Here is a 16646-nt window from a genome sequence, read left to right as displayed (position 1 = left end):
TGCATCACAACACTTATTCGGTTATAAAAGTTATCGCAGTCTAACGAGTAAACATAACAGCGGGTATAGAAATTGACAGAGGTAATTTGACTTCATACAACGGACGCACAATAAAGTCAAAATAATAAAAATATATGACTAGTGCACTGCATGGAAGCCAAACCAGTTCTGTCATTATACTTACCCCATTACAGCACATGTTTATTCATAATCATAAGTACACCTTTTTTACATTAATTACATCATCCCAGTACACAAAATCATTATATAACTCAGCTTGATGCAACTGGTTCAAGCAAATCACATTCAAAATTGGTGTGCTCAAGAAACGGACCCAATCTGACAATTTTAGGGATCAAAACACCATTTCTAAGGGCACATACCAAGGGGTTGTCCCACTGCACAAGGGACCCCACCAGGTTGGCACGCACCGTCAGAGGGAACACACGTGTCCACCTCTCATTGGTATACTCTCTGAGTGCTTGGTTTACTGCATCTTGCCCCTTCCCTATAGAACCTGTACACATGTACCAGCAATTGAAGCTCCAAATTATTTTTATTAAAGAAAAAAAATTGAAGCTCCTTTATTTTGGTTGCATTAAAAAAAAACCTTCCATTTAATATCATATCAAAGTAGCATAGTTGGACCCATGGTGGGATGAACCCGTATCCTCTCAGGTATTGCACAATTATTGCAGAGGATCACTTACTTTACGGTTTGAGATTAAATCTCAACCGGCTTGGGATTCGGGTCACTGTAGGGGGCCCCATTTTTGGGCTTTGAGATTCGTGCCAAGTTAAAAAGTACGGTTCAGATCTAGTAATTGTAAAAGATTCCCCTATCAGGTATTGGAGAGGATGTGAATTCTGGTGGGATGGTGTGACTCTAAACCCAATAAAATATTGGCTAAGTAGGTATCATAAGAGATTGCATGATACGAGTTGTTTATTATATATAGAATAACACCTGCATGTTACATCCAGAATAAAAATATTATGCTGGGGCATAGAAACTGGCACCCATCAATGAGATTCATATTACCTAAGGTAACAGCATATTTATGTTTAGATCCGGACCGTCCAATCAAAATCCGCATGAATATTAAAGGGGCCTCGTGCATTCCACCTTGGACCGAATTGGCCCAGATTCTGATATATTCTGTTGGTACGTACTGGTATGTGGTGGATTAATTAAAGCTGCAGGTACTCAGGCCTCTACTATCTAGGTGATGAAAAAAATTCCTGTGACTAGGGATGTTTTCAAAAACCGAAATAAATTAGCCAAACTAAAGTTGTATTCTAGTTTTCAAAAATACAATCAATCCGACCGTAATAAACTCATAAACCGAATTAAAACTGAACCAAACAAACCGAACTAAATTTCGGTTTATTCGGTTAAACTGAAGTAAGAAGATTAATAAAAAAATAAACAGTTTTTTTAATTATTTGAATTTTTTTTATAGGCTCAAAAAGAATTATTTATTTCAATACACAAAATTGAATTAGGATTTAATGATTTTCATACTGAAAGAAAACGTTCATAATTATAATTTTATAGGCTCAAAAGAATTATACTCCTCTTTTCGATCTGTAACCATTACGTCTAACAGGTTTTAAAAATTTCTAAACTGAACCAATCCATTTAACCAGAAAAACTGATCTGTTTAATCCAAACTCTCTTAGTTCGGTTGAAAACCAATTAAACCAGACCCGATGAACACCCCTACCTGACACTGGTTCTGGTACAAGTTGATTTGTACCGGTACATACCTGAGAGCTTAGTTGCAAGTACCACTGAATCCTCCAATGCGCAACAGGCACCTTGACCTAGATTGGGGGTCATGGGGTGCCATGCATCTCCAACGAGCACTACTCCATTTCGGTACGCAGGTGGCGTCAGACCAGGCCATAACCACCGATCCACTAATGGAGTTTTTATGATGATCTCTTCTTCGGTGTTGCGTATTGTATCTATTAGATCAGAAGGGAAGTCTCTTACAAGGTCCAAGGCTTCTTTCTTTAGTAGAGATGGATCTGTGTTTCTCTGACCTGTTCAAAATAATAAAAGTTTAAAGTTTAAAACAAAAGACGTAGTGTGATTTAGAGCCTCGATTTTAATCGGACAATTCACACAGCATGCTATAGTTATTTTGCCATCACAGCTATGGCAGCAGATTCAGACTTTGTTATAAATCAATAAAAAGGTTTGCAGTACTATACTAAACTAGGCTAAGAATGATTATATTGCACACATTTTATTTACAAGTTGTAATGCCTATACACACAGACATTAATTGTCTAATGATATATTTCATAAATGTACCAAAAATTGTATACATACCAGGAGAATTGCTATTGAAGCAGATGAACCAGTAGACCTTAGAAGGAGAAACTGGTACAAAGCCGGCACGTAACCCTCTTCCATAAATATAGTTAACACTTGACTCGAAAGGCTGGCCATCAGGATAAATTGCCATCCCACGAAACGCACAATGGCCAACAAACTTCGCCTCAGAAAATCCCATCCATTTTGCAATTGGGGAGTTAACCCCATCACAACCTATCACTGTCTGTTTTTCAAAGCACAAAATCAACAAAAGAAAGGCTAATGCACAACAAATTATGAATTTTTTTTTTTTTTTAGGAAAATTTTGTTATTAGCTTCATATTTCTAAATGACAAAGTTACTTTTGCAAGAATTTCACGGCCGTCTTCCAGCTCTAGCAAAGTGCCTTCCTTCTCTTGTGCTTTTACAGATTGGACCTTTGAAGAGTATGAAATTGTACCGGGTGGTAATTTGTTTGCAAGAGTCTCAAGTAAAACCCTTCGCTCAACTGCTCGTACCTCTTGCCTGACACAAGTAATGTATAAATTGTTTACATTATGATATACATTCATTAAAGTTGCACCATTTAGTTGTTCAAAAGAGATAAATTTACCCAGGGGCTTCTTTGTCAAAAGAGAAGGATCTGAGCTCTCTTCCATCATCTGATTTCATTACCATCCTGCACACAACTGAACCACCCAATAAATTTAGTTTTACTCAGTATTTGGTAATTAAGATATTTCCCAACACCATTTAACCTTCTTTTATGTATATATTTTTTTTAAATAAGGCTCCCAAATAACCCCATCATCCCTTTCTCCTTATATATTTTGTGAAAATCGAACATACGTCTCATGGACAAACAAAATTTATCACCATTTATGTATATTTATAGAAGCTTTACTGCTTTAGGATTAGTCAATATCAACTTCTGATGCAGTGGCCTATCATTCACTCTTAAATACTAACTAAATAAAAAATAATTTCTACAATGCCATGGTCTAGTATAGTGATGATATTTAAACAGCTTCAACTAAATAAGATCCTACTTTTTGTATCCAGTGATAATATTACTTTCAAGTATTTCTTAAAATCATTCTAAAGACATTATTATTCCATCCTAATTATCTTTGATACAAAAAACCTTAGAAACAATTCTAATTTCCTCTATTGTTCTTTTCTCTTTTTAAATTTCTATACATTGTTTAGTTTTTTTTTCTTAAATATCAGGACTCTGATCACATAATTATGTAATTCTTGATACCATAAGGCTCTAATCATTCATTGTACAAAACTCATTTTTAACTTATCATTCAGTGGAAGATGTGATATACCACAATCCATATATATATATATATTATTTCGAAGAAAAATACATTCAACAGTTAACAGTACAAGTTTGTTAACTATCGTTCGTGAAGCAATCGTCCGTCGCTTGTCTTGGCACTGGCACAATTTTGATACATCTAGTACAATTCACATGTACAATTTTTCCTTTTTAAATTTCTACATGATTCATTCTTTTGGACGCACTAAAAATTTATAAAGTGCTAACCCTTTCCAATGCATAAAAAATTGTGCCTGCGATATTAAAATAGTGCCCTAGTGATTCTTCATAGTTTTTGTTGGTCAAGAAAGTGTCATCCTATACAAAATTTTAATGCATTTGAAAGGGCAAATCATTTACAAATCTTAATTTGTACGGGATTCACCCTTTTCGGTGCATCAAACTTGTACGTACAGAATCTACATTAAACATTTAAAAACACATCAGTTTTCGTACAGACGCTCAGACATATGTATTTAAATAATCGATATATTTATTAACGAAGAAACAAATATATATGTTACACATATCATATGAATTCCTCCAATTAGTTAAACTATTTTATAAGAGGTTTGCTAACTATCGCTTGGGAAGCAATTGCCTATCACTTGTCCGACGTTGGCACGAATCGTCCAATACGATTCGCGCCCATAAATTTTGATGTGTCAAAAATGATGAACCATGTTTAAATTCGGACGCACTAAAAAATTGCACAGGCAAACACTTTTTAATGCATCAAAATTTGTTCATGCAGACAGATGTGATCCTATATAAAATTTTAATGTGCAGGAGTGAGGAGTGGGTGAACCAATACAAATTTGAATTTGTACAAAATTCACCATTTTCAATGCATTAAAATCTGTGCATGCAAATGTACTTTACACATCAAAATTCATGCCAACACCAAGAGAATCAAGTAAATATTGTTATAAACAGAAGTTAATATAGGGAGTGAAACGTTGGGAGTTGGGACAGAAAACATTTCTCAAGAGCAATAATATATAAATTTTATTACCCTTGAATGGGAAGAAAATCCTGCCTGAGCTCGTCGCCTACACCAAGAGAATCAAGCACTCTCCACCCATTTTTAAATAGCGTGAGAGATGTACCACCGGCTCTCAGAGTACGGCCCTGCTCCAGGACTAGGCTGCTCACACCAAGTCTGTGCAAAGCAAGTGAGACCGCCAATCCAGCAATCCCTCCACCCACCACCACCACCGCCTCTGAACTAGTGGAGGCACATGACACCAATGGAGAGGCGACACGTGGAATTTTGCGAAACATTTGATTGCGTGGCGGTGGTGGGGTTTGAAAGACGAGAGAAGAGGCCATGGTGATATCCATCAGCAAAGCAAGTATCCGTATGAGTGAGCTTTATATGCCTCTAGACTTATGCAGTAATAGCCACAAATAACTTTTACGACGTTTCACTTTTATATGACGTGGAAACATACTATTGGCCAATAGCTATCAGAAATAAAGGACAAAGAATCTCTAACGTTGTTTACTAGAGTAGATTGGAGGGAAAAGAGACGAATTATCTGGTATGAGGAGTGATTTCGTGGGATTTCCCTGGCGCCACATGATACTTGACCGCGTCTTGTTCTCCAGTCTTTACAGAAATGGAGACACTAATTTATGAAGAGAATATGATGATTCTTTTTAGCTACAAATAAAGCATTTCAAGTTTATCCTTATTGTCAAATCTATAGAAAACCATCCAGCATCAATTACAATATAAATTACCTAAAATATATATATATATATATATATATACAGGAAAAGGAGGGAAAAAGGTGGAGGCACCAAATTCTCAATTAGAACTATTAACATTTAATTGAATCCTTGTTTCCTCACAATGACTTGTATTGTTCAATGAGATGCGAAGCATGAAGACGCGAGGTTGGTACCACAGTGCAACCGAGATTTCTAAGATATGCAATCTGTAAAGAACCAATAGCTCAAATTCAATCTTATTTACAACTGGCAAAAACTAAATGGTATATGTGTGCTCATTACCAAACAAAGTTTAACAAAAATCCGAACAGGTCAAATCTATACCGTACTAACACAAACTAAGTTTCTGAACTTGTGTTTGTTCTAGAAGCATTGTTTGGTACCTTTAGTTTTTAGTTGGAGGTTAATCAATGATTTGAATTAGTTCTCAGCAATTTACAAATTTAAATAAAAGATGACAGTACTTGTTTAGGAGTGGCTTCAGATGAGCTCATGGAGTTCTCAATTCTCTGCTTTTGAAAATGCTCCTAAATCCAAATTTTAAGGATAAGAGTTATTAAGAACAGTACAAACAATAATAATTCTTAGTATAGAACAATAAGCACAACAAAGATCAGATAAGTAAACCTGTCTCTCTCTGGTCAGGTAAGCACGCTTGTCGATTGGAATTTGCTCCCATCTTATAATCTACAACGATTAGAAGTAGTTTGAAAGGTCAACCAGATACCCAAAATGCCTAATTGTTAATTTTCAGAGTTTCTGAACACTAGCTTTTGTATACTTAAGTGGCATCAAAACACATTAAAAGGAATTACAGTAATCACTACAAAATTTTCACCTAAATATGTAATAGTAAAGCATGTGAAGTACAAAACTCACATATTCAGCGTATTGAAATGCTTCATTACTGCTTAGGCATGATTTGAGGTCAGATAAAACATCCTAAAAACAAAAGGTGCTTATTTTAACTTGAAATGAGTAAAATAATATATTTTTTTGTGATAAGGAACTAATGAGTAGAACCTTGCGCTTGTATGATTTGCCTCCCCTCAATCGTTCATCAATGACAAAACCAACCTGTCAATTTAATATATATATATATATATATATATAGTAAACTACATCTTAGACCATCTCTTATTTCATATTGTAGAATGGCAACTTGAAGAGTACCTTATCAAGCAGCCTCTTTGGGGTTTGAAAAGCTTGTTTTCTAGCCCATTGGTGAAATAAGTGAGACACAATCGACCTATCTTCCGTCTCAAACCTACAAATAAATATTCAGAAATATCCTCCTACATCCTAAATATTAATTTGAAATTGTATGTACCTCTTTAAGAACTCATTGCCAGGGCACATCTGAGCTAACTCTGTTGGCAAACACGAGCTTTCATTTCTCCATTCGGTGATTTTATTGTCATTGCCTTCAGACGGAGGTATCTCTTTAGATTTTGGTCCCCATTGTTTCAAGTCTTCTTCTCCCTAATACATAGTTAAAAAATGTGAAAAAGAAGATAGTGTGTGTGTGTGTCTCTTTCATATGTAAGGTACATTTCCATAATTCCATCTCACTACAGAACCCAACTGGTTTGCTATAAAACCATCAGTTATCATCCTTTTAGGCCAAAAAAAGAAAAAGAAAAAGAGAATCCCAGGTAAATAAGCACATAGAAGGAAGTCCACTTAAACTTATAATCCAAGCAAAAAAAATGTACCAGTGAGATGATACTCCATCCCCACTATCGAAAATGAATCAAAATGTGATAGTAGAAAATTACCTGACATTCAAGTAAATGCTGTGGCAGCTCTTTGAGAAATCTTGACGGTTGTAGCAGCTGGAAACACACATAAAAATAAAAAAATAAAAAAATTACTTGTCAAAGTGATAGGTCTTAGATCATAGAAGTAGAAAGTTGGAGTCTAGGATGTAAGATTAGAACTTTGATTTCTACGATTAGGTAGAATATAGTTAATATTAGTATTAGTATTATTACTATCACTTTTACTTTTATTTTTATTACTTTTATTTTATGACTACTTTATTATTACTTATCTTATTGTTTGATTGTGATTGGGTTTTATTTCTAGCCTACCCCAACTCGTTTGGGACTAAAGGCTTGGTTGTTGTTGTTGTTAATGTAGCTATATATTAATTGATAATATTGCTGCTGCTTTGTTACAATTGATTTTTGGAAGAAAGAAATAATTTCATTAATTCACCCGAAGGCTTATATGGAGCACACATCTTACTTATAGGTCCCAAATCTATTTCATAATTGTCCTTTTACATAATTAGCATTTTTAACTTCATTCTCAACACTCCCTCAAGATGGGTGAAAGATAATCTAGAAAGACCTAAGGAGCTAAGACCCTCTGTGAGGCAACATGCTACTTGATCCTCAGTCGGAACATAACTCAGCTTCCGTAGTCCACTATCTAGCTTCTCCTCGATTAAAAACCTATCAATCTCAATATGAGCCACATCTGCCACCTCGACGACCACCACGAGCACCAGGCTGTCCTTGTCTACCAGCCTCTATCTCTCTAGGAGGCTTAGGGCAGGCTCTGCTCAAGTGACCAACCTTGTCACAATTGTAGCATTTGCGAGTCTCACCATAACTACGATAGGGGTTTGGGTTTGATGTCGCCAAGGCAGATCGCATCCCTGAAAGTCCAGCAGCATTAGATAGTGACTTCATGCGACTCTCCTCCTGCATCATAGTCGCAATTGCCTCATCAAGTGTGGGAATCTTTGTCTGAGCCAGAAGATCTGCCCTCATCTGATAAAACGCAGGGTTGAGGTTTTTCAGGAATTGCATGGTCCTCCTTTGTGCAAAGACCTCCCTGCTCTTGCATTTCGGATCCTTGCACACTGTCATAGGCAAGAAGTGGTCATAGTCAATCCATAGACTTTCTAGCTCTATGGCATACTCCTGAATCGTCCTATCTCCCTGGAAAACAGCATCTATCTCCTGATAAATCTGGAACACTCTCATGTTGTTCCTCTCCCAACCATAGATCCTCTGCAGCTTTGTCCAGATGTCCTTCACACTCTGAATGCTATCAACCGTACTGGCAATCGATTGGACCATGGAATTGAGCAGCCAGGTATACAATGACGCGTTTGTAGCTCTCCATATCTTCCACTCAGCAGTCTTGTGGTCACTGGGCTCTTCCACCTCTCCTGTCAGGTAACCCTCAAGATCTCTCCCCACCAAAGCACCCCTGATCCGCCGTGACCAACTCAAGTACGTGGCTGGTCCATCAAGCTTCAGATCCACTTGATGCAGCTCCAGTGCCAACTCTGACGCTGAAGCCTCTGCCTGCTTCATCCATATCCATTTAATCAACAGCTTCACATTGTTCTCATCTAACTTCCCCAGGAGATTGTCCATCCTCTCAAACTGAGTTTACCCGTGAACGCAACACAAGTCACAATCTCTCTCCTTAATCTCCTCACGGCCCACGGCAGCCGTGTCTGCCCTCTTGTTCTGACGAGACCTAGGCCACTCTGTCCATCACAGCCATGTTTCTCCTCTCCATACTCACCCCGCCACAGCGGTTGTGGGGAAGAGCACCCCCACACAGGCAACCAAACCGAAGAGCTAGTGAGAGAGAGAAGGAGAGAAGAAGCGAGGAGGAGCGGTGAAGGGAGGGGCGGCTACGAACTAAAGTTTAGCGGACGCGCGGTTTTCTTTTTTGGCGGAGCGTAGCTGCGTAGGGTTTTACGCGGACAGAGAGAGAAAAACGGGGATTCGTATCACCTTAGGTAATAGAATATTTCTGTTTGGATCGAGACCGTCACCAGAATCCGCACGACTATTAAAGTGGCCCCGTGCATTCTTTCTCGAGCCGGATTGACCCGGATTCCAATCAGACGGTCGTGATCCAAACATAAATATTCTGTTATCTAGAGGATATAAATTCGAAAAGAGACGGGTATCAGATTGATTTTTGGCTTGAAATACATATAGGACCCTAATTTCTTCCATAATATTCTCAGCAGTCATTATCATCAGTATCATAATGTAATCATTATGAAAGAATAATTCAAACTTAAATATGCTTGACCTGGCGATTAAAATCCAGAGTAAGGTATAAAATGTGAAGCTTTTTCCTAGCACGTGTCATTGCGACGTAAAAGAGCCTTCTTTCCTCCTAACATGTCAACGACAAAATGTATTTCACATTTAATAATGGGCACTTAAGAAAATTGTACAGATCAATATGCAAAATGGCCAGACATACCTCAAGAGAAATGCCACCTTCTTTAGAAAAACCATTATATTCATGCAACAAAGGAATTTCAAAGTCATTTGCCTGAAATTAACTAAAATATAAACTCTGTTAAAATAACAAATAAATGAATTATGAATCTGTTTTTGTAAAGAAAAAAGAAAGAAAGAAAACATACCTTTACTATAAAAACAACATCCCACTCTAATCCTTTGGACTGCAAAAGGACAATAAAAATGTCAACTAAAATTTCGGTCCTGTTCTTGTTTTAAAAAGGAAAAAATGTGTGCAAAATAAGTAGAGCCTAATACAGAAAAATAAAATAACCTGATGAATTGTGGTCAAAGTAACGGAATTCTCATTTTCATTCCTTCTTGACCTGAAATTCTCTGTTTCTCTTACAGCAATGTAGTCTATAAAAGATTTGAGCGTAGATGCACATCCTTTCTCCGTGGATTCGGTTGCCTCCTCTAGGTTTGAGAAATGATTTGACAAGAAATCCGACAAATCATCCATTAAAACTTGAATCACCTAAGCATTAGAAGATTGGATACAATAATCAGAAACCCAACAAAACATAAATTGAAATTATATTGTGGAAACAGTTGGATTGCTTACAGATCTGATGTCGTGATCTTCATTCAGGAATTTGCCACCATCCACATTTACAGTTGCACGCTGCTCTAGAAGGTACTTCTATATCACAAAAATAAATAAAATAGTATGAACTGGAAAAATGAAAAGAAAAAAGATGTTGAAAAAGGATTCATGGTTAGAAATTATGATATACCTGAGGTAAGACATCAGCCGCTGAAGTGACAACCACTGAAATTGATTGCTCCTTCATGCAAAAAATTTCAAATGGAGATAAAAAAGGTATTACCCCACTTATATGGAAGCCGCAATAAACAATGTCAAAACACATTAACAGAAAAAATATGATACTTGTGGAAAGGGCTCTCCATAACTTATTTCTATGTTTTGAATGAATTGGGTGCAATTGGTACATAGTCTGGTTATCCAACTAGAGCCGTTTTAAAGAAGAACTTACGTAAATTCATATTTTTTTTATATTGACAAGTTTTGATGTAGAATGTCATGTTTGGAAAATAAGTTGGGACAGGAGTGATTACCCCAAAAATGGTCAATGCCCCACATGCCCTCCCTCTGCTAATTTGTTCAAATGTACCCAAATTATGTGATAAATCATATATCCAATATTTCCAAGGGATAAGTAGAACATTCTTGGTATGCAGGGACATTAAGCATTTTTCAAGTAATGTGTCCCAAAAAGAAAAGAAAAAAAAACTCCATTAAGTGATTTAGCCAAATTTGTATATAAAATAAGTGTTGCAGATTTTACCCTCTGCACAAGTTTTGAGATCATGTCTAGTGTTGATAAGACTTTACGGCCTTGAGTCAACTGAGCCCTATATGAAATAAAATTGAAAAATTTAACAAAAAGGATGTCAAAACTCAAAATGGGTCTCTAACAGAAATATGAATATGAATATGAATGCATTTAACTTAAAAGGACCTTTTGAAGGTGCCAGAAATCTTTGCACTAAAAATATCACGGGCGGCTAATAGGAATCCACATTTTCTTGCATAACTTATCTTTTCAACATACTCCACTACCTGAAATAGCATTACCAATATTACTTTTTGTTGCTTTATGCCTTTTGTTTCTCGTAATAAATATTACCAAAGCAAATAAAGGTACCTTCTTTTTTTCTTCTTTATCACCGGGGAAAAGGGCTTTGAAAGCCTGACGAGACGGGCCATCATCACAACCAGCCAATGTCGTCTTGAGTATTGCCAATATTGCTTTTATTACCTAATAATAAATTTAAAACTAAATTTTTCGAATATATGCTTGTTACCTTATATGCAAAACAAATGAAAAAGTAAATCCAACATACAGACAACCTGATGGAAGTATTTGTTTTTCTTTTCTGTTCTTTTTGTTTTATACATATTTCAGTGAAGGAATTTGTGCGCGAAGTAAATAGTTTATATTCAGCAAATTCTAAAGGTCATTCGTGGATGCTTAACAACTTTTACGGGTCTATATGATATTTAGTTTTACAGGGGTAAACATAAAACTGTTCTGACGAATAAAAAAAATAGACACTGACCTTTTTTCTGTAGAAGGCCACACCGTGTATATTAAATGGAATTTTGCGCTCACGAAATGCCATTTGAAATGCTTTACCAGATATCTGCATTCACCATTTTCTTTTTTAACTTATAAAAATGAACCTTACGACATAAGAACAAGAATGATGCTTATGGTGGTCATGATACACTAACAGACATAACTGCCAGTTACTAGAGGTCCAGAACAAAATATATATTATATATGTGCTTGTCATATCAACGGGGATCTCAAGCCCACAATTGGAAAGGGTCTAATGTAAATTATACTCTCAGAGAGTAAGAAATTGCATACTACAGTGATCTGATATATCAGCTTTGGCTTCTCTATTAAAATTGAAATAAGCATTTGAATGAAGTGTGAATACCTGTCTCCGGTAAAGTACGGCAATGTTACCATAGTTAGAAATTGAGCTTGATGTGATCTCTATTATCTTATCTACCACATATGCGCATTGTGCTTCTTCACTATGACACTCCTTCACATTTATCTATGTGCCCATAAAGGACAACATCAAAATGAAAAAAATAAAAAAATAATGCAATAATGGATCTTCTTGGTACATACATAAAACATCAAATGTAAAAGTGTGCTTGAGAAGGGATACTTTAGAGCCATCAGGGTTGTCAGTCTCCACTAATTTGTGACATTCTAGATCTCTTTTGGTATTGTTGTGAATCAAAGCTGTGGCTGCCTCCACTATTGACTTTGTTGACCGGTAATTCTTGTTCAATCTTATCTGTGTCATAGATGTACCATATGAGAATTTTAGATATGAGCCCATGAGTTATTATTTATATATTAATAAAACAAAATACATAATTGGTATAAGCATTATCCATGCCAGTAGTAGTTCAGATGCAATTTTTATGGCTTTGATGTTATATCAGCACAAACAAGCCAGCATATCTCCTCTTACAGAATGTTCATAAACCAAATTTCATGACAGTTTCTCATAATTAGAAATTCTTTGAAGATGTATTCAAATAAGTAAAAAATATAACCTCCTTGTGATTAGGATAGTCCCTTCTAAATGAATCAAATCCTGAAACATCAGCCCCATTAAAGCTGAAAATTGACTGAAACCAAAGAAAAATAGATAAATAAATAACATTAGTGGAGATGAATATGGCGCCATTAGCCAAGATTATGTCTACCATAGATTTGTCTATTAAAAGAAAAACCTTCAGAAAATATCCATGAAGAACAACAAATATCACATCTACCCCCAACAAAACACGAGATTATCCAACCATACAAAATTGTAAGAAATTCTGAAAGATACTTATGACAATTTAATGTTTTACAGAGGCATGAGAGATGTTTATATTTTAGGGTATGCATTGTATTTTAATCTTCTGTTACAAAACACATCTAATTGTTGCAAAAAGGAGTACCTGATCATCATCTCCAACTATAGTTATATGGTTATGGGAACCAAGTATTCTCAGAAGTTGGTATTGCATAGAACTGGTATCTTGAAACTCATCAACTACTATAGCTTTCCATTTGCCAGTACATTCTCTTTGCACTACAAATGTCATGATTTTATAATTACTTTTCAGGCCTTATAATTGCACCCAAAAAAAAATCCAGGATATTATTACAGACCTTCAGGAAAATCTGAGAGAAGCATGATAGAACAGCTAATAAAATCATTGTAATCCAATGCATTGCATGATTTAAGTATTTCATTGTAGTGTTGAAGAATTGAAGCCTGACAAACAGAAGGGAAAAATAAAAGATGAACAACAAATTATAATGCTATTGTATTTATAATACAAGTAGTTATCATAGAGAAACAAAATTAAACATACTCCAGCAAGATCCCCACTTCTTTTGCATTCTTCAGGAGTTCTCCCTGAAGCTTTAGCCTACAAATCGATAAAATACTTATAGCTGATACAAAAAAAGAATATGAGGAAACCAAACAACGCCAAAAAATGTTGGCATAAACAAACCTTGGTTACAAACTTCTCCCATTTTTTGGATTGCTCTTTAAATGACTTTATGCCATCAATACAGGATTCGCTAGAGGCATTCTTTTCATTTTCAACTAACCGCATGGCCTCAATAACAGCACGCCTCTGTTGTCCATGGCCAAATACCAGGAATTCAGTTGTTCGACCCAACCTTCCTTATAGGTAAAACAAGACAAATCTTTAGCTATGTAGTTCTGCATATGATCCTGAAAGCCTTTTTTACAATTCAAATTTATCTCACGAAGTCTTGACAAGCAAAGAGTGCAAGGAATAAACAAATAGTTTTTGAGTCATGTAATAAATGAAGGATTATGCATGCTGAACCTCAAAATGTCATTTTTTTCCCCTTAAACAGATTATAAAAATCAAGAATGCCCTTTAAAAACATGAAAAATACACATTGCAAGTTCTCTTCAACCCAGAAAATCAAAATTATTACTCCTTTCTCCTTACATTACTTACAAAGAAGCAGTTAGGAGTAGTTAGGGCATCTGGAGGGTTATAGGCGGCATGTTTACTCTTAAAAGTGAACCAGATACCATCTTTTCTTTGTGACTGTACAAGTTCACATATGTGTATATGACATTTTTCCTGAAAAAGAAATGACTTTCTCTGGGTTCTGAAGAGGTATATATAAAGATTCCCCTCAAAGAAAAGGAAAAATGTACTTCTACAAAAAAAAAATTACATACTTTTCAGCATGAGACCTGCAGAACTGAAGAGAGAAAGAATGAAATGTGCTTATGACAAGCTCCTTTGCAATTTGTTTTCCAACCACTTTTGCGATTCGTTCTCTCATCTCCGACACAGCGGCTGTTGTGAAGGTCATAGCCAAAATGTTATCAGGAGCGATTCCCTACAAGTTATAATATGTATATAGACATAGTTTTTTTCAACCATCATACCATATGAAAATATATAATTAATCAAAGTGGGTGTTTGTAAAAGTGTTACCTCATTGAGCAGTGTTAGCACACGACCAACCATGGTAGAAGTCTTCAATTTATGGAATAAAAGAAACTCGGAATTACACGCAAAGCAACAAGAAAATAGAAGAGAGAACAGATTTATCATTTAAATTTTAAAAAAAGAATCAAGTACTTTTCCACTTCCTGGTCCTGCTGCAATCATAAGAGGAACTGAGACGTCATTGCAAGCTGCCTCTCTTTGCTTGTCGTTTAATGATTTAAAATACTCTTTGTATTTCTCTGGCATCAAATGTTCGCCGTCTTTTGCCTGTCTTTCTGACAAATCTAATCTATTTTCTCCATTCTTTGGTATAGTATAACTTTGTCCACATATTACATCAATTTGCACAAGAGAACCCTCGTTACTACAACTCACTTCTTCCTGTGCCTTATTAAGAGGTATTAAATTGCCATTGTCATGTCTCTCTCCATGTGCTTGATCAAAATTTACCTCATTTTGTTCAATTCTCATACAAGCACCAACATCTCCTATTGATATAGACTTTTCCTCTTTTAAAATTGACCTTTCACACAACAAATCAACTTCTTTAAGAAATGCCTCATCACTAAAAATTGATTCTCCTTGTGTGCTATTTAAAGGAATGGTAATCTCCCTGCACCTATCATGCATCCATTCGGTTTGTCCCTCTCTATTTGAACCCGAAGTACCCACTTCATCCAGTTCGATTGAACTGGATCTGTCTGGTTTTTTTTTAGACCGCTCTCTACAGATTGTATCAACTGTTTGTAGAAAAGCCTCATCAAGCTCTTCATCAAGAACGGAAATTTGAGACCAAGTTGACTCTCTGGGCTTCAAAGGAGTTGAGTATAAGCTCTCAGTTTTCTCTTCTGATTTTTGGGTTATGTTCTTGATGTCAGAAAGTGGGTCCCGGTTTAGCAATTGATTCAATCCACATATATTGCTGAAATATGTAAATGACCAGAAATATCAGTGAGAAAAGAGCTTAAAATTGAACAAATGTTTGGAGGTACTATAGAAACGCAAGAAAATAAAACCAAAAACAATTGAAACACGCCTAAAAGGGGAGAAGGGTCTCTTGCAAGGGAGGAGAGGTTTTGAAGCTCTGGAACAGCTCGTGACCGCTGTTGAACCAGGAGGTGGCGCATTCTCTTTGTTCATCGTCTTCTCTCCTCGCAAGTGTGTGTTGTGTGGAAACGGGGAGGGAGGGAGGGAGGGAGTGAGAGAGAGAGAGAGACGGGAGGGAGCGGCGGACGTACAGTGTTTTAAAATTTGAAGCCCGACCTTATAGCGGTAATCTCGATACGGCTATTGAACGCAGCACAAAGTCTAATTGGGCCCTGGTTCGATCATCAGATCCATTGACATCTCTCTAGGGTAACTGTCAATGGACCGGGATCGGATTTGCATCAGCATAAACAGAATCTTATTATTTAAGTTTATTTATCAAATTTTTTTGGTGAGTTTAAATTCAAAATTTATTGAATTGAACTTAAGCAATAAATTTAAATCATTCAAATTAATTTATTATACAAGTGATGAATTTATGTACAAAATTAAAAAAAATTCAAACATGTTTAATATAAATCAAGTAAGAGATGGGCTACGGTGAGTTGCGAAGTAAAGCGACTATTTTACTTCACGCTCATATTTTGTGATTTTAAAGTTCAAAACGTCGATCTGAACTATTAGATGTTTAATCCATATTGAAATGTACTTAGGGGTGAAAACGGAGCCGGATTATCCGATCCGAATCCGGTTACTATCCGTATCCGAATTAAGCGGATCGGATAATACGCGGATACGGATCCGGATAAAGTAACCGTATCCGAATTAAGCGGATCGGATAATACGCGGATACGGATCCGGATAATTTTGGAAAGCTAAGTAACAGTAGCGGATACGGATTCGGATAAATTTTCTTACTCGGAA

General features: G+C 36.1%; 2 protein-coding genes across 3 annotated transcripts; both read right to left on the bottom strand.

The window, feature by feature from the left end:
* Positions 1–5009, bottom strand: CTF2A (FAD/NAD(P)-binding oxidoreductase family protein). Of its 2 annotated transcripts, none has more exons than XM_078292113.1 (6): positions 4669–5009; positions 2940–3005; positions 2689–2851; positions 2342–2570; positions 1771–2049; positions 1–517 (listed from the first exon to the last, which is right to left on the bottom strand). In XM_078292113.1, the coding sequence occupies exons 1-6, from the start codon at positions 4995–4997 to the stop codon at positions 273–275; spliced, it is 1311 nt and encodes a 436-aa protein (XP_078148239.1). In that variant the 5' UTR covers positions 4998–5009; the 3' UTR covers positions 1–272. The 2 variants fall into 2 exon arrangements, with proteins under 2 accessions (XP_078148239.1, XP_078148240.1); XM_078292114.1 differs by having other exon boundaries at positions 2940–3015; positions 4669–4996.
* A 313-nt stretch (positions 5010–5322) lies between these two features.
* On the bottom strand, positions 5323–15862 carry SRS2 (P-loop containing nucleoside triphosphate hydrolases superfamily protein). The gene is made up of 29 exons (XM_078292365.1): positions 15759–15862; positions 14868–15657; positions 14721–14762; positions 14459–14622; positions 13746–13917; positions 13602–13658; positions 13396–13501; positions 13182–13315; positions 12789–12863; positions 12392–12523; positions 12152–12274; positions 11765–11848; positions 11350–11463; positions 11164–11264; positions 10990–11056; positions 10417–10467; positions 10245–10322; positions 9954–10157; positions 9805–9843; positions 9639–9710; positions 9462–9548; positions 7169–7225; positions 6721–6872; positions 6564–6657; positions 6414–6467; positions 6270–6332; positions 6018–6077; positions 5855–5917; positions 5323–5596 (listed from the first exon to the last, which is right to left on the bottom strand). Exons 1-29 carry the CDS (start codon positions 15860–15862, stop codon positions 5507–5509), a joined length of 3429 nt encoding a protein of 1142 aa, XP_078148491.1. The 3' UTR covers positions 5323–5506.
* Between the last annotated feature and the right edge of the window lie 784 nt (positions 15863–16646).

Source organism: Carex rostrata, chromosome 25, assembly GCF_964058835.1.
Source record: "Carex rostrata chromosome 25, lpCarRost1.2, whole genome shotgun sequence".
NCBI classification, from domain to species: Eukaryota; Viridiplantae; Streptophyta; class Magnoliopsida; order Poales; family Cyperaceae; genus Carex; species Carex rostrata.
Note: the sequence above shows the minus strand (reverse complement) of the source record. Positions and strands in the feature narration are given on the sequence as shown.